We start from the raw sequence: 25631 nt of genomic DNA, 5'->3' as shown, positions 1-25631 counted from the left end.
ATCCCAGTGCCACATGCAATGAGTGCAGACTAGATAGCCTTTTATAGCTGGATTTATAAAAATAGTAATTATTTATTATTTATTAAATATTATTATATGTATATAAAAATAATATTGTTAAATATATATATATATATAGTATTAGTTGATTATATGCATACGTAGCATAAAGCTACTTATCAGTGAATTAGACTCAAATTTGTATAAAATATTAACAGTATTTAAGCTCAAGTAATAGGGAACACAACATTAACGAATATATAAAAAGTTTAATATGCCTATATATATTACTATTTACATTACAAATTGCAAAATAATTGCACCTACTAAAAATACTACAATAAAAATTTAATAATAACTAAAAATGCTGCATAATATATGAAAATCTTAGGACTACTTAGAAACAGTTTAAAAAATCTTGAGTCTTTGCTGTATTTTTAACATTCTTCGCTCTTTCCTGAATACGTTCCATGCTAGCGTACATACATTTCCGGTCTCTTAGCTTATTGGCCTGTCAAGCCAAATGAGCATCACTGAGTGCAACGAACAGGCGGCACGATCGTCAAGCCGGCACGATCGTTCGCTTCAGTTTGGTTTTGACGGTCGTTTGTGTAGGACGCGGCAATCGCTTCACGCACTCAAAGAGTTCGTTCAGTTTTTTGTTCAAAGATCGTAATTTGTCGGTACGTCTCGATCGCAGTCGGAGAGTTCTTTCCCATCCGCAACTACTACTAGTTAGTATTTGACGCTGATAAGCGAGTGTGTCATGCGAATAATGCCAATGATAATGCAGTGCAATAATAAATAAAAGCGAAAGTGCTTTATGCAACTGCAATCACAAATCGTGCCTACATATGTGCATCTGTGTATATATGTGTGTGTATATTGATATAAATTGTGTGTTTTATTTGTTTTGTTGCACTTGCGCTGAGGATATACGAAAATAGCCAAAGAAAAATTTGTCGCTGTCGCCTGGCTGCAACAGAAATAAAATTAAATAGCGCAAAAATGTGCGTCAAATAAATGAGAAATGAAGAGAATTAGAGAAGTGCGAGTCTTATAGAGTGTGCAAAAGGAAATGTGTACAACAAATAATACAAATAAAAGTCAGCCACAAAAAGAGAAGCAAAACGTCGCGACGACTACTGACAAGCGGAAATTCTAAAAAAAAAAAAATTACAAAAAAAATAAATTTGTAAAAAGGCAACGCAAAAGAAATAGAAATAAAAAATCAAATAAAATTATGAATGAAAATTCTGGGAAATGTGCTTGAGTGTGCAACTTGGTGTTAAGCCAAATTAATAGAAAATAAAAAAGGGTCTTGGGAAAGCAATAAAATATTTTTAATTAGTTTCAAAGTCAAGTGAAGTGTAAAATGTGCTTAAATTGAATTCAAGTCTGTGCTTAGCCAAATTCCTCTGCGAAAAATGAAAGTGAAAATAAAAGAGCGCAAGCTAAGCAATTGCGCAAAATGCTGCCTTATCCTGCCAACAAGCACAATGCTGTTCCTACTCCTGCTCACCTGCCTGCTGACTGCTGAGGTTGAGGGCCGGCGTGCCAAGCAATTGAAGCAACGACTCGTTGTGCTGCCACCGGCCCAAATGCTCAAGGAATACAGCACAGAGACACTCAATGTCAGCTCCGTGGAGCAGCTGGAGGCGAGCATTGTGTCCTGGACGGGCGAACGGATCACCCAACGCAAATCCAGCTCCACGAGTCGCGGTGGTCAGGGCACGCGTCGTCGTAAAACCAAAAGTGGCCTCCTGATTGAAAGTAACATTGGCAGCGGCGAATCAGACATGGCAGCTGCTTCCTCAGAGATCAGAAATGGCAAGAAGTCCAAGCAGCGCGGACGGAACGGACGGCTCCAGAGAACGGACGGCAAATCGAATGCCAATGGTAAGTTGTGGCAGCCATAAGCGAGTGCCTAATGCATAAGAGCTGCACCACAATGCATTCTAAATATGGCTTTGATCGATTGGTTAGAGGCTGGTAGAGTCCGCCTCGTTATTGCGGCTTCCTTGTTCTGGCCCTGGCCCTGGCTCTGGCTCTGGCTCTGGCTCTGGCTCTGGCTCTGGCTCTGGCTTTGACTCTGTTGGCCATGTCGTGTCCAACGTGTCCAACGCGCATCCATATTTGGGCGCTCAAGTTGAAAGAACTTTCATGTGAAAGTTGTGACAGGAGGAAGAGATTTCTGCTGCTTCTTCTTCTCCTTATTTTTTTCTTTTACTTATTTTCTTATACTTTATATATATATATATATATTTTTACAAGTAATTCTATACGTTATTACGTGAGAGGTCCAGTTATGGACGAGCAATGTTGTCGTTGCCTTTGCCGTTGTCTTGACTCTTGTTGTTGCCGTTGTTGTTGTTGTTGTTGTTGCTGCCCCACGCTGCATGCCCCATGCACAGCATTTGTTCTTCTTGTGCTGCTGCTTTGTCATGTGAACTTTGCCTATTAGGCGTACGATCTGCATAGCTACACAGCTGCCAGACAAACTAGAAAGCTATAAAACTAAAGGCACGCTCTTCTATAAAATTTCATTTTATATGCACCAAATAGATTACAATAAAAAATCGTTCGATTTTAGTTTTGTTTGTAGCTAAAAATATATATTTTATTTAGTTTTTACTATCGATAATAGTCGAGTTTATAAGAGTCTATAAATAGATCATTTTAAGCGCATTTTTGTACTGCCATTTAATTTTTTTTATCTTCAACTGAGATGAGATTTGAAGAATATTTAAATTATATATTCCATATAAACTGTTAAAAATCCATGATTTAAAAATCAAATTTAGAAAGAATTCTTAATATCAATCAATTACATTTTTGAAATATTTTTATTTACTTAATGGAGCATGAAATTGAGGAAAATTAAAGAAACTTTATATATGATTTTATTTAAATTTCTCCATCAACTATTTGTATTAAGGAATGTGGAATTTGGAATGGAATATGGAATTAATGAGTATATTTTAATATTTTAATATAGTATTTTAAGTTTTAATATTCAAAGTTATAAGTTTATTATTTTGAAAATAATTATCTAAACTAATAATCTATTAAGAGAACAGCATTTACTTTCCCTATGATATGATATAAATATTAACAAATTATTAACTTTACATTATCACTTATAAAACACGCACAAACGAACCGTTAGGCAAAGCAAAAGAAATCAGTATAATAGAATAGCAATTTAAATCATTTACACACAAAACAAACTTAAAATTCGATAACAAAACCAATCAAAGTGTAAAATGGATAAACCCAAACTGAAAAGGCATATGCGCTATAGAAGGTACAGCTCTCTGGAGAGTAATAGAACATAGAATGGAAGGGCTGTTTGTGTTTGTGTGTGCACTTCAGGTCATTTTGTTTGAGATCGACTGAGAGGCACACACACATGTGACCCCTTAGCGAGAGGACAATAGCGCCAGGCTTTAGCATGATGCCGCCTACTCTTCTACACTCGGGTAATTGTGGTCGTGCCCAAAGAAGATGCCCTAACAACGCCAGCAACAACAACAATGCAGACAATGGCCAATTGTTAGAGGCACATAGCCCACTGGAGTACACATATAATGGATAAACTAGTTGCGTGCGTTGTCATATGGCACACATACATACATGCATAGGTATATATGTATATGTACATACGCATATATTGTATGTCAGGGACAGGAACCGCAACACGCGCTAATAGGAACACATGTTCCAGCTGGCGGTTCGCATAGGTGTTGACCAGAGCAGTCGACGTAGGTCCGAATACATTGTGTGTTCTGGCCGAACTGGTTATAAAAATTAAGTGGCTTATCGTGTCGAGTCGTTGAAATTTGTTATGGACCCAAAACTGAAGAAGAAGAGGCAGAAGAAGCCAAAGCCGAAGCCGAAGAAGATGCATTCCTGTGGTTCGCGCACTTCCCTGGAGCCAGCTTACGACTTACTAATAGATTGTTAAGAAGTTTTATGATAATCATTTGTTTATGTTGACGTTTGTTGACAGCGTTCTAAGCGCTTCGAAAACACAGCTGACCCAGTCAGATAAAAGCGAGAGAATTATATATTAATGAATTTTATGATTTCTGATGAGAAATATTCCCAATAACTTTTCAATGCTATGATTATTTATTCAAGCGCGCACACTGAGCGAAACATGGGCTCTTAACATTTGACGAGCTTGCATTCTGTTGTGGGATCAATAAAATCTGAGCAGATCATATTGATTTGTTGTAAATTTGAATAAATGTGGAAGAAATATTGATTTAAATATTGTGAAAGTAAATTTAGCTGAAGGTAAACAACTTTCTTTGAAAGATATGGCTAAAAAAGAATTTTCATATAGATTCTAATATCATTAATTTTAAAGGTCCAAGAGCTGAAATTGTTGTCATTGTAAGAAATAAGAAAATTGTATTTAAATCAATCATTTTTAAATAATAAATTAAAATACCTTTACGTAAGCCAGCCGTAAAATATTTTATGAAAGATGATTATCGTAAAATGAAACTAGTTAAAAACTTTTTTTTATATTCGACCTGATAAAATTTATAAAAAGAAAAATTGTTATGCAAAACTTTTCAAGCCATCAAGCAACAAATCTATCAAAGCAATCACAGACTCCACAGTCTCACCTCCCTCTACCTCAAGATTATGCACAAGCTAGACTTGCAACATTTCCTCGGAAATGCCCTTAGCAAATGCACATTTTCAGCAAGCACAACACAATTGATAACACTAAAAAATGGATTGAAAAAACTTTTGCTTTTCAACACGCTGCTTGAGCCAAGGCGAAGTTGAAGCGTAAAAGGCAATGGAAAACCAACAGGAAAAGTTCACTAAACTTCTACAAAAAAAAAAAAAAAAAAATCTTCACATGTCAATAAAAAATTAAAAACAAATAAAAGTCAATGACAGCTCGAGCAGAGGCAAAAGCAAGGGCTAACGGGTGGAGGAGGTGGAGGAGATAGAGAAGTTATTTCCGAACTCTCTGTAGCATTTTCCCACAAATCTGAATTTCCAGCACTCGGCGCATTGTGTAATGCAGTTAACAAGAAGCAAACAAAAAAGCAGAAGAAGAAGAAAAATATACAAAATCAATGAAGAATTGAAAAATGGATGCATTGAAGAATGCATTCTTCAAACAGTTGTCTTTTCCTTTCTTTTATACTACTGAATGGGCAAACAGCAGCTTTCCCGGCTTGCCGTGTGTAAATATCATGACTTGGAGAATCGTATATATGTATATCTATCTATATGCATATGTGTATGTATATGCCCAGCTAATGAGCTGATAAAGTGTGAGTGCGTGCGCTGATTAGCCATGGCTCAAAGCACAGCAACAACAATAACAACAACAACAACAACAACAACAAAGGAAATGCAGCTTGGCGTGGGCTCAATCCCAAATGTATCTGTATCTGGATTTGTAAATGTATCTTTAACTTGGCTACTATGTATCTCTCTGACTGCCTCTTGTTGACCCATTTCGTGGCGAACTTTCATTTTCAGTAATCTAAACAAGCCATCAATCAATTAATGCCAATAGCTGTTGCATTTATCCTACTCCTCTCGCGCAGCGTTTCGCCTTTGTAAATGGAGTCAACACGCCGTTTAATCGTCAATAATTTGCTCTATCAATTCGCTGCCTCTGACTGCTCAAGGCGCTGCCCACTTGACTTAGCGGCACGGCAACTGCTGCCAACTTGTTTCTTTATTTTTTTTTTTCCTATTTGCAATTTGCAATTGAATGATTTGGAAAACTAATCTAAACGCATTCGATTTGCATTCATTATCGACAGCTGTTCAAAAAGTTCCAGGCTTTATTTTTGATGACTTGATCGAAAGTTGATTTAATTGAGTGTTAACTGCTTTCTGCTTTTATTTTTATACCCTGAACCCATTGAAAATGGGAAATCAGGGTATAATGGTTTTGTTAAAAGTATGTAACAGGCAGAAGGAGGCGTGGCAGACCCCACAAAGTATATATATTCTTGATCAGGACGACAAGCTGAGTCGATTTGGCCCTGTCCGTCTGTCTGTCCGTCCGTCCGTCCGTCCGTCCGTCCGTATGTATGAACGCGTCGATTTCAGAAGATATAAGAGCTAGAGACTTCAACTTTTTTTTAAAATGTCCGTATATATCACGCGCAGATCGAGTTTATCACTAAAAAACGATAACTCATTCCGATATTTTTTTATCGATAAAAAACCTTATCGAAGATCACTTAAATAATTATATCTCCTACACCTTTCAAGCTAGAGTCTCCAAATTTAAAATGTATATTAAGATGAATTTTATACAATTTCGGTTTTTGTTAAAATTTACCCCCCACACCTAAATTCACCCCCTCACCCTCATCTTTGTAAAAGTCGTATATCGAATACTAGAGACTTGTGCTTCGGTATACACATACATTTTAACATTATGAATACGTTCTGAAAGTTTCATTACGATCGTACGTCTAGAAATTAAATTATTCAACAAATAAGTTTTCATTATATTGCCAACACTGCAGCGCAACCCAAGCGCAATCGCCTGTATATGTGAGTGTGTGTATGCGTGTGTTTGTTTGTATGCGTGTGTGTGTGCGTGTATTTGTATGTATGCGTGTGTGTGTGTGTGTGCGTGTGTGTTTGCTAATAATTTTTGAAATATCAGTTGCTTGTAGGGTTCAGGGGATCTCGTAGTCGAGCAGTCTCGACTAGAGCTTTCTTACTTGTTATTATTGAGCGAATCTTTTGAAAGTGTGATATAAATATTTATTTATGAATTTTATTTAATGTCAGGAATTAAAATATATATTTATTTATGTTGATTATAAATTATAAATTATTAGTCCCTCTTGCTATTATCTCAAGTTTATATATGTAAATATGTGTATATATTTCAATCAAATTCCTATTCATTTAATTAAAACTGAATGCATAAACCTATTCACACCGCCTTTTGTTGAAAGTCTGTTCAATCGAAGAGTATTAAAAATTTCTCATTTACTTTTACAGTTTCCCATTCAAAAGTATTTCTCTCAGCGCACACAAAGTGTTTCGCCACATGCTTGATTATTTTGAGTGCCCTTCACGAATCTCTCACAGCTCCCAACTGTATCCACTTCTGTTGCATCTCGACTGCAGCGCCCTTTGTTGTGATAATTTATCGAAATGCAGTTTATAGATCATTGGCTTTAATGTGCCAACGGAAACACCTGGAGCCAACACCTGGCCTCACCTTGTTGTTGTTTATGCAACACATTTTGCACACAGTTACTGGCAAAGAGTAACTGGGAATGACAGCTGCATCCAATGAAATTAAATATTTGTAAAAATTATGTAGAGCAGGAAAGGTTTATAAGAAAAAAAGTAGATTAATATCCTATCTGAATACAATTTTAAAAAATTCCTGAATATGATCTGCGAGGGCAGTCGAAATGCAGATACACATGTCAAAACTCCAAAAAACAATAAACATGCAGTAGATGATGCTCAGGCAATTGGGGTACTCATTAAAAAATAAACAAAAGCTGACTGAATACAATGGATTGGACGAGGTTGTTAGGTCTGGTAATATGATATGGAAACCTAATATATCCTATACAAATTGCGAGCGCGCTTTTGAACTAAAGTTCCAATAAATAAACCACTTAAGGATATAAAACTAAAGGGCAAAACATGCATTTTATTCATTTATAGAACAGGCCAACAACAAAGCGAAATACGATGTAAACATTTTGTTTGAGATTCATAAATACCACAACAACAAACATTAAAACACGACGCAATTTGTAGCGGTACATAACTTCCATAAATAAACAAAATTTGTAGAGAATTTAAAAGAAGTTGGAATGTTGAGCACAAAAGGAATGATAGAGAGATACCCTGTAAGAATTTTCTTTTTCACTGACATTGGGGTTGAGAGATGGAGAGCAAGACTAAGAGTCAGACGGAATGAGAGAGCAAGAAAGTAAGAAGGCATTTTTAAGAGTGAAAGAGAATGAGAGCAATACTGAGAGAAAATCCAAATAACATAATGAGAGAGATAGGGAGAGAGAGAAAAAGAAAGTAAGAATATATTTAAATACAAAGAAAAAGGAAGACAATTTATTAATTTTCCAAAAAGTGGATTCACTTAATCTCAGCAAAATAAATTGAGCAGTTTCATGTTTATCAATAATTATTAAACCCGGATTAAGAATACAAATATAGTTTTCTACAACTATAATCTACTGTCCATCATATCCCGTTTCATAACGCCTACAGAGTATAGCGAACTAAGCTATAACTTTACGCCGGTAAATCGAAGTCAAACTAAATGATCTATAGGAATTCCTCTCAAACTCCCAGCGAGTATGTAGAACTATTCATGGCGCTGTTTACATAACTCGGAGCATCATTTCGGCTTGGCTGGCAATAAACTTATGCTTAATTGCTGGCAGATCGATCTGATGGTTCCTGGGCGATTCGACAAAAGCTTTGAAGTGCCCCACTGGCGTTTGGCCATAAATTAATGTAATAGGCCAAGTTTTGATAAGAGATTGACGCCGACAACCAGACGGCAGACGACATAGGGCAGACGGCAGGCAACAGTAAGCAGACCCCGGTACAGTCCGCTGTTGTTTGTTTGGGGCCACCGGAACATATAACGGGTCAGCGGCGCACCGCTCGACTGTTGATGTGCAGCCCGTGGAAGAAACAAATACGTTGCTCGTTAGCCCAGACACTTCAGATAAGCACAAGAGATGGAAATGCATTGGGCAGCAGTTCCAATAAATTCTGATCCTAGTCTCAATACAATTGGGTCAACGAAAGAGCGCAGCAATGTATTATTTTTTTTTCAAGTCTACCTAATGTGCTGATAATGATCGCGAGAGATGTCTGAGAATTGCGCGACGATTGAGTAATCAATGCAAAGGTTATGAAGAAAGTTTCTAGAGAGCCCCACAACAGCAGAAGAAAGATATATTATGAGTAATGTTGGGCGTGGGTAACAAAACCTTCTGCAGCTCATTAAATGGATTCTCTGGAAGTCTATTAAAGATTATGTGGACTACTGAGGAAATATATTAAGTGGAAAATGTTAAATGGAATGCGATATGAATTCTGTTTAGGTATAATTCATTTGTTCCTATTATAAATAGGTAATAATTCATAATAGTTCAAGGCAAGCCAACATCGAAAGTGCTTAGTTTGTTGGGGAGCATTGTTTGAGTCCGAGACATTTTCTCGAGTGTGTTGAGGATGGAATACTTGTGCTTAAAGTTTAGGATATATCAGTCATTTTAAAAGAATAATTTACTGCTTAAAAAACAAGAAGCATTTGGAACTTCCTAGAAATAATAATGGCTTATAACAAATATTAAAAACTAATTAATTAAAAAATTAAATAATTAAATTAAAAGTTTTTTTAGTCATAGATATAATAATAATAATAATTTTGTTGGAAGGCTGAATTTAAGAAAATTAAGCATCTTCGCTGTCTTCACTTAACTTTTATAGATATGTGTTTAATATTATCAAATATTATTATATTATATATATATTATTAAATAATATATATATATTATATTATTAAATATTTCTACTATGCATACATATCTATTTTTTTTTTTAAATAAAAATTCATATTTTGTTTGCCAATTTCTGAAATAAACATAAACGCAATTTACATTTCATTAAATTGAATATTGAATATTTCCTCCTTCGCTTTCCTAATCATAATAAAATCAGTTTTCTCAGCTTCGTAATAAGCAAACATGCAAAGGCATTTAGCAACTCATAAATTTACTTAATTTCTTCAAACCTTTTTAAGAATTCTGTTCACACTTAGCTTGTGTCTGGTGTCGCGCCTCATCTTTAAAGCTGTCATTTCATAGCAACTCAACTCTCGTCCATCTTACATCAGTTATCGGGCTTAAACAGCCATCAATGTCAGCGCAACGTGTTTAACACTATCTGAATCCGAGGTGAATACATTCAATGTCTATGTCGCACTGCCAGCGGCATCTTTATCGAGCCATTTGTCAATATTTAAGCTGATAAACGATCGTTGATCGAAAGCGGCCAACAACAGCTGTCATTGAACTTCATTGATAAAAAAAAACTGTGTTGCGCTGGCGACAGGTTTACCCGGCACTGGCGCTCAAAGTAAATACTCGCAATGCATTTCATTCAGCTGCCCAGCATATCGACTTTCCTCGATCCATTTGATAAGCTAAATACACATCATCTGTTTTGGTGAAGAATGTCCAAAACTCATATCGAGCCCCATAACTCAATTGATATCTGATAACACTTTTTACCTGTTGCCTTTTCCTCTAGCTTTCCTACTTTTCCACTTCTTCGAACGCGTTCCATAAGCGTAGCAAATATTTTGGTATCATGTCAACACATGGACACCTTATGCTGCATCAGATTGAATTCCCAAAAAATATATATTTAAATTGATTATTGACTTTTGGGAACGCTTGAAAGTGTTGTCTAAATATTTGATATCGCTGGAAACGCTCCAAAATTATGCTTAATGAAGAAATTCATTCATTCAAACTGTTTATTTGCCTGCGGGTTTTCCCTTTGAAAAAGTTCTTTCTGGAAAAGTGTTTTGATTTCGATTTTGGCGTAAATGCATCCAGGATGTGGATTGCTCTCCAGCTCGCCCTTTGATGAAGTTGGCACCGTAAACACATCTGGTATTGAAATTTATGTCGAATTTTCAACTGTTACTCGAAAATTTTCCTGTATTTGTTTAAATTTGCTTTTTTTTATAGTCTATGCTGCACTAAATATGGGCAACATTGCATCTAAATTCTATTGTTAAATTAAGTTAGAGTTTACTTCCGCAATGAAAACTGAATATTAGAGGAGCAATTTTATTTTGGCGCATATCGAATGATAAGTGTTGAAGCTAAAGAAGCCCAGCGAGAGATTTGCCCCAATACAAACTTTTACAAGATGGAAGAAGATTTCTTGAAACCTGTAATCTTTATAATTATTGCATTTCCACTGCTTAAGATCATGTTGTTAAGAATACGCCTATAGCCGAAATATTTTTGTAAAAGCAAAATGTAGTTATTTAAAATATAAAAACTAATATTTAGTTAAAATAAAAACGCATATTTAATTTGCGAAAAATCTGTAGCTGAACATTTTAAAATTGGTAAAGAAAATATTTTATTTTGAATAGTACATATTTAATAATAATAATATAAAAAATATAAAAATAATAATAATAATATAAAAAATATAAAAATAATAATAATAATAATATAAATATAAATTTATATTTTTAAATGAAAGCAACTGAATGCATAACAATCATAAATAATGTATTTATATATTATTATATTATATAATTATATATTGACACTTATATACTTTTAATGAAGCCTGTTCTGATTAGAATTGCTGCCTATAAAAATCTATAAATGATTAACTCAGAGAACTAAGCAAAGAGCACAAGTCAGGTGAATAGGTGGCCTCTTCTATTTAGTATTTATATAAGGAGAACAGAAAATATGTGGGTACTCATTGCCTGTGTGTAAGATACTAGCTCAGACAAAGGCTGGCGCTCAATTCCAATCGTGTTTTATAGAGGCAAACCAACGATCGATACTAATGCAATGAAGAGCTCAAGAGTTGAGCTCGAGTCTTTTTCTCGGTGTGAATGCGAGTCGTTCTATATAAAAGGGAAGTCTGCTGAGGCGATTCTTCATTCGCATACGACAATCTAGTGGTGTTTAGACTTGCCTCTTCTACTTGTGGTAAATACACATATGGACAGCATTGTAAAATATTCTACAAAATTTAAACTGTTAAACAATTGTATATTTATTAAATAATTATTTTGTTAAAGAGCATTAATATAACATTTATTATTAATTATTACAATATTATTATTGTATATTATTATTAATTATTACTACAAATTCAAACTGTTAAACAGTTGTATATTTATTAAATAATAATAAATATCATAAAGCTAATAATTTTTAGAATAATAATCAGGATAATAGTAATTAAAAATAAAACAAAATGATCATTTTGATAATGATTTAATGATTAGCTTTGAGTATTAATTTAAGTATTCAACATAAAATGAATAATAATGGAAAAATTCGTATGCCATTGCAAACGATATGCCATGCTACATATTTTGCTATAAAAATATAACAAACATGAGGCACATGTGCTCAAGGGATTCCCTTCGTCGTGTTACTACATCAAATCAACATCCGATTAATGACTCATCGCAAGAAGCTATACAAACTCTTTTGTGCTCTCCCCTTGTCGCTCTTTGCCTTCACTGAAAACATTTTGTAATTCTAGACTGCAGTTCCTCCACAGAGTTGGATATCCGAATGTCTGACAATTTAACAAATGTGCCGACAATTGACGACAACTTTTCGCCCAGTCTATTTTGAATGCGTGTTGGGGGCATATCCATCAGCACGTAGACTATTTACAAGCTGGAAGCAACAACAACAACAACAGCAGCAGACATCTAGATGGATGGAACTGATGGACAGCTGCTGAGACGTGCCTTAACGCATGACTCACGCATCGACAGGAGAAAATTTAGCGGGAAAAATTTTAGTTTTTTACGAAAACTTCTTCTCTCTCTTTCTTTATTTATTGGCACAACGGCAAGTAGTTAGGCAGCCACGCCCATTGGGTGTGGGCGTCAGACGAAGAGAGTAGCTATTTAAATGCCAGAGCTAGAATGAAAAACCTGCTGTCAAGCCGGCACAGTGAAAATGCCCGACAAAACAAATTGTTTGCAGACACGTTAAGAGCTCAAGATCAGGTTCAGCCTTCAGGCCCGAAATACTTTTCCAGTTGCCAGATACGGATGCAGAAGATGTTGACTGCCGTGTGGCGGCTTTTCTTTTGCTTGGGGTTGCATCTCTGACAGCTGCCCCCGAGATTTGACTCTAAAAGGATTGAAACATTTCGGGGGCACGCCGTCATGATTAGTGTTCCAAATAACGCAACCAAACACACACGACTCGATGAGCCACAGAGAAATTGACATGCGACATGCAAAGTGATCCAACTGGGATAGTGATCCAACTCAGCTCAGTCGGTATATCAGTGTCTCAGCGTCTCTGGATCGACGCGTCGCTTGACAAATTGCTTAATTAATACGCCTCGAAGTCGATTTGTTATTGTTGTTGCTTTTGCTGTTGTTGAAAACCAGTTGCCTGTTGCCGGTTGCCTGTTGCCCGTTGCCAGTTGTTGCTCGAATTCAAAAGCCAAATGTCCGCACAGTTATTGGCATTTCTTTAATTAAAATAACTGAGCTGAATACTTAAGTACATTTTTCGCTTGAATTTCAAATGCAAAAATTTGATTTGTTTGCGCAGTTTTTTTAGTACCAAATATTACGTCAGCCCCGTCATAATTATTTGCGGCTTTCACATGCATCCTTGAGCAATGTTGAATAGTCGGCCAACGAGTCAAATAGAGCTATAAGATTTATTTAAAAATATAGCTAAGCTGTATTAATGATGGTGAGCTTGAGTCTAAAGAAACATAAATGTGTTCATCTGGCAATTGTATTCTATGTGCTCAAATATGACCTTCAGTTATTTCTGAAAGAATTTTTTGTATATTCCATATATTTATATTTATATTTTTTGTCTACAGCAATAAATAGTTATTTAAATATTTTATATGTCAACTATGCTTAAAAATACATTTTATTTTTTAAATATTCTAAAGGTATGTTAATAAAGATGAAGTCACAATAATTAACAAAATCATAAATATTATTTGCTGATAGTAAAATTCTAATAAAAATGTTCAATGGACTTGAACTTAATTGTTTTTAACAGTTTTATTTAGTATATATTCTGTATTTTATAATTTAGAATACTATTATTATGATAGATACTTGTGTAAGTTTACATAGTATTTATATACTACATATTCTATTAAATAAATTATTTGTATCAATATTAGTTACGATAAGATAAAAACGAGGGCACTGTGTATACCTCTAAATTAACTTTATATTTATTTATTTACATATGTCAAGCCCATAATCTTTCACAATTTAATTAAAAGCTTATTAATCTAATCTTATTTAAGTTTGATAAATAGAGTTACATCTACAAAATCTTCAAATTAAAATTTTATTTAGAATGAAAAGCTTTATCAAATAATATAAAAAAATAATAATAAATAAAATTAAAATTGCGTATAGCTATTTAAAAAAAATCTATTTAAACAAATCGCAGACATTCTTGGAAAAAAAACTACAACAAATAAAAAAAAAGAAGAATTATAATATTAAATAAAATTTAAATTAAATATTTAAAAAAATTATATCATTTGTTATATTCACATAAATTATAAATTTAAAAAAATATATAATATAAATTACTAAAATTTTAACTGAACAGAAACAGTATTTAAATTTTCTTTAATTCTTCTGCATTTACGATTTTTAAATGAGCATAAAGGATAATTAAAAAATCAAATAAAATTTTTATAATAACCTGCTAAACACTGAGCAAACTATGTATGCAATAAAACTAATTGAAAGCACAAATAGCTGTTAAACAATAATTGGAAAAATGTACTTCGTCTCGCCGTTTCGCCAGTGTCAGCCAAGTCAATTTTGCATTTGAATGCAATTGCAATGCACTTGTCGCATTTGCTGAATCCACTTTGGCGAGTCGTGACTAAACAACACTAGAAAATTACCATCTTGGCTGCTGGCGGCTGGGGGAGCCACCCATAGCTACACCGTTACGCCACTCAAAGAGATAAATAAGTAGGAAAACTTCAGGTTGAGCTCAGCTTGAAGTCAGCTTGTTCAATAAAAACGTTAATTGCTAATCAAAAGCAGCATTTTTGTGACGCGACGCAGGATAAGCGCTTATCAAATTGCAATATCCGATAACTGGTTGGTTTACTTAGTTCGCTCGGGCGATAAAGAAACTGCAAACAAACACAAAGACAAACACAAAATGCGAGTCAAAACAAGCTCAGAGATATGCAACATCTACTTCAACTACAACAACAGCAACAACAACAACAACAACAACAGCATCAACGGTGCGGACAACAACGTAAACAAGCAAATTAACGCAATTTCTTCAATGTAGCCAACAGATACAAATCGACTATTAACCAGCCATATTGCTTGACAACTAGATATTACGGATTGCATATGCCATAAAAAACAATAGCCAATATGGCCAAAACCGTCGTCGGCCAGAGTCAACCATCTGTTGGCCACAATTGGCGGCGCCATCAAATGGCCAAGCGGCGCCTGAGGCATTCGTGGGCTGACACCAGGCTCGCAACTGGCGGCGCCTTTTTACAGCCAAAACGAAGAAAACAAAACAAAAAAACAGCTAAAAAGCTAACACGTTGCGAGGCGTACGTACTAATTAAATAGCTAACAAGTCAACTCGATTGGCATTGCACTTTTATTTTATTTTTAAAATAACCAAAAAACATTTGAATCTTTGCTTTTTGTAAGGTATGAGAATGGGTTGTGTTTGGATATGAAGGAGGGTTAGAGTAGGCTGGACTAGATCAATATCAGGCAGCTGTTTTAATACAGCTTTGGTCTGTTTGTTATGGCAGGGTATTGATCTTGAGTTACTTGAAATTTGAAACTTTTTCCTTGAATGTCATTTGCTAGGCTATTTTATGATATTTCTTAGATATCAAGTCTTTTTATTCCTTACTCGTTTTTCTTATTATCTTAATATTGATAAGAATCATTTCTAAAACATAATTCTGAAGCATAATAAAAATAATAATAATAATAATAATAAAAGGACTTGTCTAGTTAATGATGTTAAATGAGTTGATGCATTGCAAAAGTCAATATAAAGTCATTCCCTTAAAAAACTAATATATGTACCTATTTCACTCTTAATGTTTTAGTCCCAAATTTAGTATGAATCTATAAAGAGATTTACAACTCAATATGAGTATCAAGTACCGCTATTATTACAACATATCTATATAGGTATATACCGGGTGTCTCCAAGTCATGCACTCCTTCACTATTTTACTCTTTCTTGTGTTTTATAAACTTGTTCCAGGTCGAAAACGCTGTTCGCTTTTAATGTGTCGAGCGAAATGAATTTGTTTATAGCGCCGATCGCCTGCAGCGTGTGCCATTAATGACTGTCACTCGGATTAGCAGCTGAGCTGAGCTTTGGGTAGGCTGACCCACTTCAATTGGGGGCTGCCAGCTGGCTGCCTGAGATGTATGCCAATGTTCATGGTCGTAAATGTAATGTTTTTATGGGCACTCGCAAGTGATTTGTCGCTGAAGTAACGCTGCAAATTCAACTGATTTAACTGCTTCTCTTTCTAATTCGATTTGCTATCATAAAACGAAGGATGCGACGCTTTAAAGACAGATAAAAAGAGCTGGACGTAGCTTTATCGCGGCGGATTTGTAAGACGAATAGAAATGATGGGAGTATTTTTTGGAAGAGGTGACAGGTACTTAGATGGGTTTGAATAGAGAATCTTAATTGAATTTGAATACAATGATATGATTATGTGTAAGAGAGATGGGTATATATAGAGGAAGAGATATCATTATAAATAGAGAGCTTTAAACGGATAGATAGATAAATACAAATAATTTGACAGGATAAGTGAAAGAGATAGACAAAGAAAGAGATAGAAAACCATAGAAAAATATTTCATTTCACTGCTGAAATAATAATTTTTATGCATACCTAGTTATATAGAGTCTATCTATAGAGAAAATATACACGCCTGTTTAGACCACATAATTCTCATGTTCTCACAATAGAATAAAAATCGAAATTAGCTATAAAATTCCAACTCCACAAACTACTTCCACATGCCATAAAATATAATATCTATGCACTGCATATATTTCACACATTCCGTGCTTATTTTTGGCCCATCAAAAACCATGGCAATTTTCTTTACTTGAAATTCCTTAAATCACATAAATTAATTTGAAATTATGTCTACATGAATATCAAACCGTACTCTTGCACTTCCTTTAAGGCGTTAATCTCCGCCTGTCTAGACAATGTCGGCGACATGGCCTCTGTCAAGTTGTTGTTGCTGCTCCTTTTACTGTTGCCTCTCATGAGTCATGAGTATATAAATTTAATTATGACATTATGATGCGAGACACAACATCAGCATGAACATCAGCATACAAGAGCCGAATGCATTCATTTATTAATAACAACTGACAGCTCATGACAAATTAACAGCTAAGACACAGTGAGAACTGCAAGCCAATCGAGTGTGTGGGCGATTGCTTGGGACTTGCGACTCGTGTCTCGGGACTCGCCCCAAAAATGTAATTGAAAATATATCGAATAACCGAAAGCGCAGCCAAGCCAAACCAGTCAGACGTTAGTAATGAGTGCAGGCCAGAGAGGCCCCAAAACTGTTGCGTGCAGTGTTGGCTAACGTATGGTTGTTTCAATATTGATTCGGAACTCCTAAAAGCGAGTGGAGTCAACTCGACTTGACTCGACTCAACTCAACTCAACTCGACTTGACTCGAAGCAAATGCATTTCAAGTGATTGGCAAACATGGAGACAGGGCAAAAATTTGTTGTTGTCGAGGGGAAAAAACCCCTCATGGGATAATGGATATTTCGACGCCTTAATGAATGAACGCGATTGCAAGTGCTCGATAAGAGTTGGATTTTGTTTTGGTTTTTGTTTTGGGCACAAAAATCGTGATAATTATTGCTGCAAGTGCAGCTGCTAGTGCACAAATATATATATGAAATAACGATTGATCAGGCGCCAATATTTTTAAGCGTAAAGTATTTCTCGTGATGCTGGGGCACTTATTAAATTATTAAATGAACCGCTATACGCTGAGATCTTTGCCAGATTTCTTGTTGTTCTCTCTCTTTTTTTTCGTGGCCAGTAGCTTACACAATTCCGATCAGAGATTAGATAAGAGGCAACTGCTTTTGGCGCTCAAGCGTAGCAAGTCGCTTAATTAACACAGCTCTTGTCGGGATGGCTCTAAAGAGTGTGGCTTAAACAGTTAACTGCTGCCGGTTCTGAAAGAGTTGAGCTAAGTCTAGTCAACGTCGGCATCTTACACAAAATGACTTTATTTACAAGCATTTAATGAGTTGGCAATAAGTTGAGCGGAGTGTGAGCATGAATTGGCCTAGGGATCATTTTTGTTTAAGCTAACAATATGTTGATAATGTGTGAGAATGATGGCGTTAGGTAGAAATTACCAGGCAGCGAAAATATTTTTAAAATAAAATTAGAATTAAATCTCTGGTATAAAAGGTGTTATGGACTTTGAATTACTTCAAAAGAAGTGAAAGAGAGCAGCTGAGAATAAATAAAAAAATAAAATTGTAGAATCATGTATGTATATTAGCATATAATTATACTCTTTTTATAAAAAATCTTTTTTCTCAGTGGTCGTTCAAGGGGGAAGAAACTGCTAGAGTCTTTCTTAAATTGCAAAGAAAAAATTAAATTAAAATAAATAATATAAAATATATAAATTATATAAATAAATTATTCTTTACTTGTTTATATTTTTAAGTCAGAAATAATTAAATATAATTAATAGATTATTATAGCTATTATTCCTTCAAATGTTTCAGCTCCTTTAGGCCTTTGTAAATAAAATATATTTTTGTATATTTATTTATATATTTATATTTTAATATACGACATTTGAATTATAAGATTTCACATAGCTTTCATATTTAATTAAGTCTTCATATCAAGTGATTTTGCTCATTATGCATTATATATATAATTTTTGTTCATATACAAAAGCCAGTTCATTAGAAATATATTTTTATTTACTTAATTACTTCTCACTCGTCTCACAATCACAGTGCACACAATTCCCACCGTGTTCCTTTCGCCCTCTTTGATTTGCTTTCCATTTTGCTAATTTAACCATTTCTCACCTGGCCCCGCTCAAAGATGGTTGGTTGTGTGCATGTGTTGACACCTCTCTGCAACAGCCACCCAATGTGCGGCACTCGAATTAGTCTCGCTGCCAACTCCCGCAACAAGCAGCTTGATTGTGAGTGTGTATGTGTGTGTGTGTGTGTGTGTGTGTGTGTGTGTGTGTGTGTGTGTGAGTCATCAAAACAGCGCCAAGTGGCTGCTACCAGTCTTCAATACCAAATCAAGCATTACTTGCATAACCCGAGCCCAAAGTCATCGACCAACAATCAACAGCATTATGAGCACGATCATGATGATCATGAGGCATGCATGCATAAATATTTTTCTAAAGACACACACACACACACACTTACAGAGAGACATACATGGACACTCTGTAGCTGTGCCGTACTTGAGCACGTCAGAACGCCGGTAGCTCAGTGTAGATCGGCTCTACCTCTCACACCAGTTCCCTCACTCTCACTCCCCCTCGCTCTGCTCGGACGTTGCTTCCAGCCATCGGTCAGCAGCTTTTGAAGCACCCACCAAACTGCAGCATCCCCAAGCACTCGATGCCCCGGTACGGCTTTTATGTTGTTCCAACTCCAGCACCGGCATCCTCTTCGACTGTGGCTGCAGCAGTCAGCGGTGCGCTGATGCATGTCCAAACATCCTCAGTTCTGGTCAGTTTGTTGCTTGTTGTTCTTCTACGTTCTTTCCACAATCTCTTTTTTTTATGTTTTCTTGGAATTGCGTTTGTCGCTGAGTCTGTCCGGCTTGTTTGTCAGTTTGTTTATGCTCGTGTGTATTGTTGATTTTCAATAAATATTTGACATTTGTCTAGGCCCTTTTCCCAGTCCCAGTCAGTCACTCAACCATTTGGCTGCCAACAACACGGCGCGGGTACATTAATTTTTCAAGTATTTCCCAAAAAAAAAGTAAACCTCGACCGCCCCATCGTAAAACTGAACTTGAGCCGCACAGGTCTGTCACCTGTCGCCCAAGTTGCACTAAGCTCTTTTCCGTTGCACTCGAACTTCTCGCAGCTGATGCATTTTTCAGGCATGAAAAGAACGAACAAATTTCCCGCCCAGCAACAGCAGCTTTGGTCCCAACTGCAATGCGGATGTTTGAATTGAATTTTTCTTCTATTTGGTTGCGAAAAACTGTTCGTGGAAATTGTTCGTGTGACATGCTCAATGAGGTGTTGAATGTGTCGCTTTAGTTCACTCCGAAATCCATTTCACATGCCACGCAGGTCTCTTTCAATAATTCACAAAGTTACCTTAACTCGAAAAGTAAATCTGAAGGCGTTAAAGAATATTCTGAGCGGTTTTGCATCTTATTTCATTCTTTCGAAATAAGTGAAAAAAATCTGGCTGTGATGCACGTTAAGTAATGTAAGGTAACTTCCGATGGGAGCAGTTCTCATTAGCCAAATATTTATTTAAAGTAGAGTTTAACTGCTCAAGATTTATTTTATTTATTTAAGATTGGCATGATAAAAATTAAGCACAACCAACTGCCGCCTTCGACTTGCTAAATTATTATTTATAATTCTTCAACGTATTAATTGTTAATATTTTATATAGAAGGATTGCTAGTGCGTCTTTTTAAGCGGTTCTCATATCCATTCAACCAACATAGTATACAAGAAAAAAAGCAACGATTTAGTTTTATTATCAATGATTTAATATTGTAAGTTATAATGGGAAATTGGTTTGCTGTATAAACAGAATATTTTTAGAACTTGCTAGCTCATCTAAATATTTGCGTAAAATTTTTTAATTTTATATATAAATAAAAAATAAATAAACAATAATAATAATAATTAAACAAGTAAGAAAACTCTAGTCGAGAGTGCTCGACTAGATACTACCCTGAACCAAAATAATAGAAAAGCACATTTAGTATGGTTCAAATTTCAATTTCGATGTATTTAAAAATATAAATTAAATAGAAAACTCATTTAATTAAATAAATAAAAATTTTGAAACAATTAAAAGAGATAATTCCGACACGCTCCGGGTTTGAGCCCGAGATCTTGTGATCAAGCGCCGCGCTTTCTACCTTGACGCCACCCTTCTGTTCTTCAAAACTGAAATAGATTCACTGCTACAGCGCCATCTACCAAATCTAAGTCAAACTAACTGCTGATGTGACTTTAAGAATGTGCAAGAACAACCAATCTAATAAAAATGTTAAAATTTCAATTTCGATTTTTGAAAAAATATAAGAGAAATTTAATCACAAATATATAAAAGTTTTGAAGCAATTAAAAGAAAACTACAATACGCCCAGCAGGATTTGAACCGGGGACCTCGCGATCGAGCGCCGCGCCCTCTACCATGACGCCACTCCTCTGTTCTCATTTGCAATGTCAAAACTGAAATAGATTCACTGATGCAACGCCATCTAGCAGAACTAAACGAAACTAACTGCTGATGTGATTATAAGAATGTGCTAGAAGATGTTTGAATGTATGTGTGCACACGTATTGGAAAACTGCTGTTGCTGCAGCACGTGCGTTTGTTAATTGGCCAAACATTTTGTTATTTTTTAACGTCGATTGACTAAACCGAATTTAATGAAACTTTCAGCATATGATCTACATATTCTATTGAATATTTGGCATTTAAAAGAAAACATCAAATCAAATCATTCACAATTAGCTATACTAGAATCTGACCTTCACTGGGGATTCTGGTGAATTTGGAGCCGGTATCCAAAATATAACAAAAACCGAAATTGTATAAAATGCATTGGAATATACTTTTAAAATTTGGAGACTATAGCTCTAAAAATGTAGGAGTTAAATTTATAACCTATTGCGCTTGGGTTGCGCTGCAGTGTTGGCAATATTATGAGAACTTATTTGTTGAATAATTTAATTTCTAGACGTACGATCGTAATGAAACTTACAGAACGTAATCATGATGTTTAAATGTATGTGCATACCGAAGCACAAGTCTCTAGTATTTGATATACGACTTTTACAAAGATGAGGGTGAGGGGGTGGATTTAGGGGTGGGGGGTAAATTTTAACAAAAACCGAAATTGTCTAAAATACATCTTAATATACATTTTAAATTTGGAGACTCTAGCTTGAAAGATGTAAGAGATATAATTATTTAAGTGATCTTCGATAAGGTTTTTTATCGATAAAAAAGTATCGGAATGAGTTATCGTTTTTTAGTGAAAAACTCGATATGCGCGCTGTTTTTACGGACATTTAAAAAAAAAGTTGAAGTCTCTAGCTCTTATATCTTCTGAAATCGACGCGTTCAAACATACGGACGGACGGACGGACGGACGGACGGACGGACGGACGGACGGACGGACGGACGGACGGACGGACGGACAGACAGACGGACAGGGCTAAATCGACTCAGCTCGTCGCCCTGATCAAGAATATATATACTTTGTGGGGTCTGCCACGCCTCCTTCTGCCTGTTACATACATTTTAACAAAACCATTATACCCTGATTTCCCATTTTCAATGGGTTCAGGGTATAAAAAAAAAGTTTATATATTCGAATATGCATAATATATATGTATATATACATATTCTAATAGCAGTTACCTCGCTCATCTCTGAAATATTCTCAGTGCTTTATATATTTTTATATATTTACATTACCGCTGAAAAGCCTCAACATCTCCCACACATGCATATTGTCATTTTATTGTTTTTTTTATTTTTTATTTATTTTTTTATTTATTTTTTTATTTTTTATTTTATTTATTTATTTTTTTTATCACTTCCACCCTTCTCTATAATTTCTGTATAATTTTAACAAATTTGGCTTATAATTGAATCGTCTCACTTATAAAACGAATTTTCTTTCTATGCAATTTTCATGACTTCAGTCTTCTTAATTTTTTTTTTTAAATCAATATTCGTCAATTTCCTCTTTTGCCTCTTTTAATAAACCACTTTAATTAGATTTAAAGCACCCTTCGGCTTCTCTTTTGCCCACAACAATTTCCTGTGCAGCGCATTAAATTTGATTACATTTCATTGGGCAACCGAAAAATTCGTCGAAAATATGCTGCCTCAATATACATACAAATTGAATATATTTATTTGGCAACGTCTGTTGGGGCGACGGCAGCAGCAACCATTGTCGCCATTTGAAATTGAGCCGTTTCAGCAAAGTCTTTGACTCTTCGCGTCTCTTTTGGTTTTTGGCCGCCTATTTATGGCCATATTTTGATTGCCGTTTCACTGGCTCCAGCCAACCAACCGTCCATCCATCCATCCATCCATCCGACCATCCATTCTCCGGTAGCTGTGCAGCCTGTCAAGATGCATAAAGTTTGTTTTCGTCACGCTGCCGCCTCGCCGCAGACAGCCATCAGAAGAGGCTGAGGCCTGAGTCTCCGTCTCCATGTGGGGATGGATGAATCTTTTATTTTATGCCTCTTTTTGGGGGCAGCAGCAATTTTTCATTATTATTATGATACGAAATGTATTTTGTTTGGCGAGTTGATTGAGTGTCGTCATCAGCCAATTTGGCTACCGTTTCTATCTCTACAGTTCAACCTTTGCTGCAACTGACATTTAGCGATTTTTGCCTGCTTGCCAGCAAATTGGGCAGGAAGTACATTTCTGCTGAGCAATTTGCATTCTTTCGAGGTTCAAGTGGAATGGGAAAGGGGAACAACTTAATAAGCAGCTAGCTGGCTAGCTCTTGGTAGATATGTGGAGATGTAATTTATGCCAGGCTCGACTGTCTGTTTATATGTATGCATAATTGCCAGCCAGCCAGCCAGCCAACAAGATGGAAGCGAATGAAACCAGGCAGGGAACTCTGAACACTCTGAGCCCAAGCCGGGGCGACATCCAATGCACAGCTGTGCACCGGGACTCGATAGAGACCAAAAATAGTGAAAATATTTTTGTATTTTATGCGTCGGTCGGGTTCGATATGAATAAAATGCAGAAAACAGTAAAATGCTTTCAACTATGCGAGAGTTCGAGGTAGCAACATCAGCAGCAACAGCAACAGCAGCAGCAACAGCAGCAACAATAATAATAACAACAACAGCTGCTGTCTATCTGCAACGGCAACGGCAGTCGCTCAGCTTCCTCAGCTTCCAGATTCGAGTCTCATGCGTGTGCCCATAATAGTTCGCAATTAATCAAAAAATAAAAAAAAAAGAAGCCATGAACCAGCTGCAATGACTAAATTTTTAAATACTGCACTTTGAATGCCCTACTCAGTGGTTTCTATTGTATTTAGCTAGGATAGTGGATTCTTTTCAGAGTAATAGAATTAAATAATTTATATTAAATCTTATTTAATATAATAAGATAATATTTAAGCATTCACTTTTTTTATTATTTTTAGTAATCCCTTTCATATTTATATTATTTATAAGCTTTATATTACTAAGGGATCTTCAAAAAGCAATGTGCAATTTCTATGTTTACTTTGGTATCAACAAACTCAAATTGTCTTTTGTTTTAATATTTTTTAAAATAAATTTTATATTAAATTTTATATCTTAACTTTTTTTTAAATACTTTTCTTTTTATAATTCTATAAATTTATAGAATGTATAGATTTATAAAATAACTTTTGAAACCTATTCTATTTTTGCAATATCCCTTTTCTTCATTTTTGAATTCCTTCAAAATAATAATATATAGGCGGCAGCGTGAAAATATATAATATAATATAAAATAATATAATATAATATAATAATATAATAACAATAATAATAATAATTAATAATATAATAATAATAATAATATATAATATTATTGAGCTGCCATATATATTAGTTTTACTTATTAAATGCCATTTTTTTTTTTTAAGCCTAAATTCCATCATAATGTAATAATAACAATAAATTAAAGATTTACATAATATAGAGAATTTTTATTTTCTCCTAGGAATGAGAATATATATATACATATATAATTTACCTTCGCTCTGCCTTTCTCTTGTGCTCGCTCTCTTGTAAATTCACTTACTCATCAATATAAATATATATATAAATTTGCTTTAATTATAAAATTTAATGCCAACACCCCTTTTAGCCATCACGACAAACTCTTCAAAATCATTTCAATACTCTATAGTTTCTTGGAAAAGTCAACAGGAAAAGATAAGTTTCCAGTTCGTTCTGTGCGCATCTCTCTTCTTGGCTGCAAAATGTTTATGGTTTGTTTACGGTATTAGCTGGGCATTGGCTTGGCCAGACGCAAGTTGTATTCTATTGGTCAGCTATTGAAATGAATATTTATGCATTTTCCCTTTTGCCTCTCTTTTCATACTCGAAAGTTGTTCATGTTATTCATTTGGTCAATGCATAAATATTTCTGTGGCCATTCAATTTGTCAAAACATTTAATCAGCAAAACTTTTCTCACTTAAGCTGTCAGCGCATGGAAAACGAAAAACTTGCCCACAACCAAGCTGGCGAATGCAGCTGGAGGCAGGGGCAGGGACAGGGGCTGAGACAGAGATAACAAATTCAGTTTCGAGTGCCGAGAGTGGAGTCAACTTTTTTCTTTTTGGCTACCGCAAATTTGTTATTTGTCAAAATATTTAAATGCCATTTGCGTGTTCCACCGCATTTTGACAGCCACCGATAATTTTTCTTGCTTACGTTTGGCTACTTTTCGCACCTTGCCCTGGCCCGGCCCAGCTTGGCCCATAGCCAATTTCCTGACTTTCTAAGCACTTGCTTCAACTCATTTCAATATGGGC

At 35.2% G+C, this 25631-nt stretch overlaps 1 protein-coding gene across 3 annotated transcripts in view; it reads left to right on the top strand.

The window, feature by feature from the left end:
- Positions 1-600: 600 nt before the first annotated feature.
- Positions 601-25631, top strand: part of wb (wing blister) — a 101930-nt gene continuing 76899 nt past the window's right edge. For all 3 annotated transcript variants that reach the window (XM_089258679.1, XM_089258680.1, XM_089258681.1), the window contains exon 1: positions 601-1899. In XM_089258679.1, the coding sequence (XP_089114805.1) occupies positions 1428-1899 (472 nt within the window). In that variant the 5' untranslated portion in view covers positions 601-1427. The remainder of the gene's footprint in view (positions 1900-25631) is intronic.

The sequence above is a fragment of the Drosophila navojoa genome, chromosome 3 (assembly GCF_054131105.1).
Source record: "Drosophila navojoa isolate 15081-1374.11 chromosome 3, UAZ_NAV_1.0, whole genome shotgun sequence".
Classification (NCBI taxonomy): Eukaryota; Metazoa; Arthropoda; class Insecta; order Diptera; family Drosophilidae; genus Drosophila; species Drosophila navojoa.
Note: the sequence above shows the minus strand (reverse complement) of the source record. Positions and strands in the feature narration are given on the sequence as shown.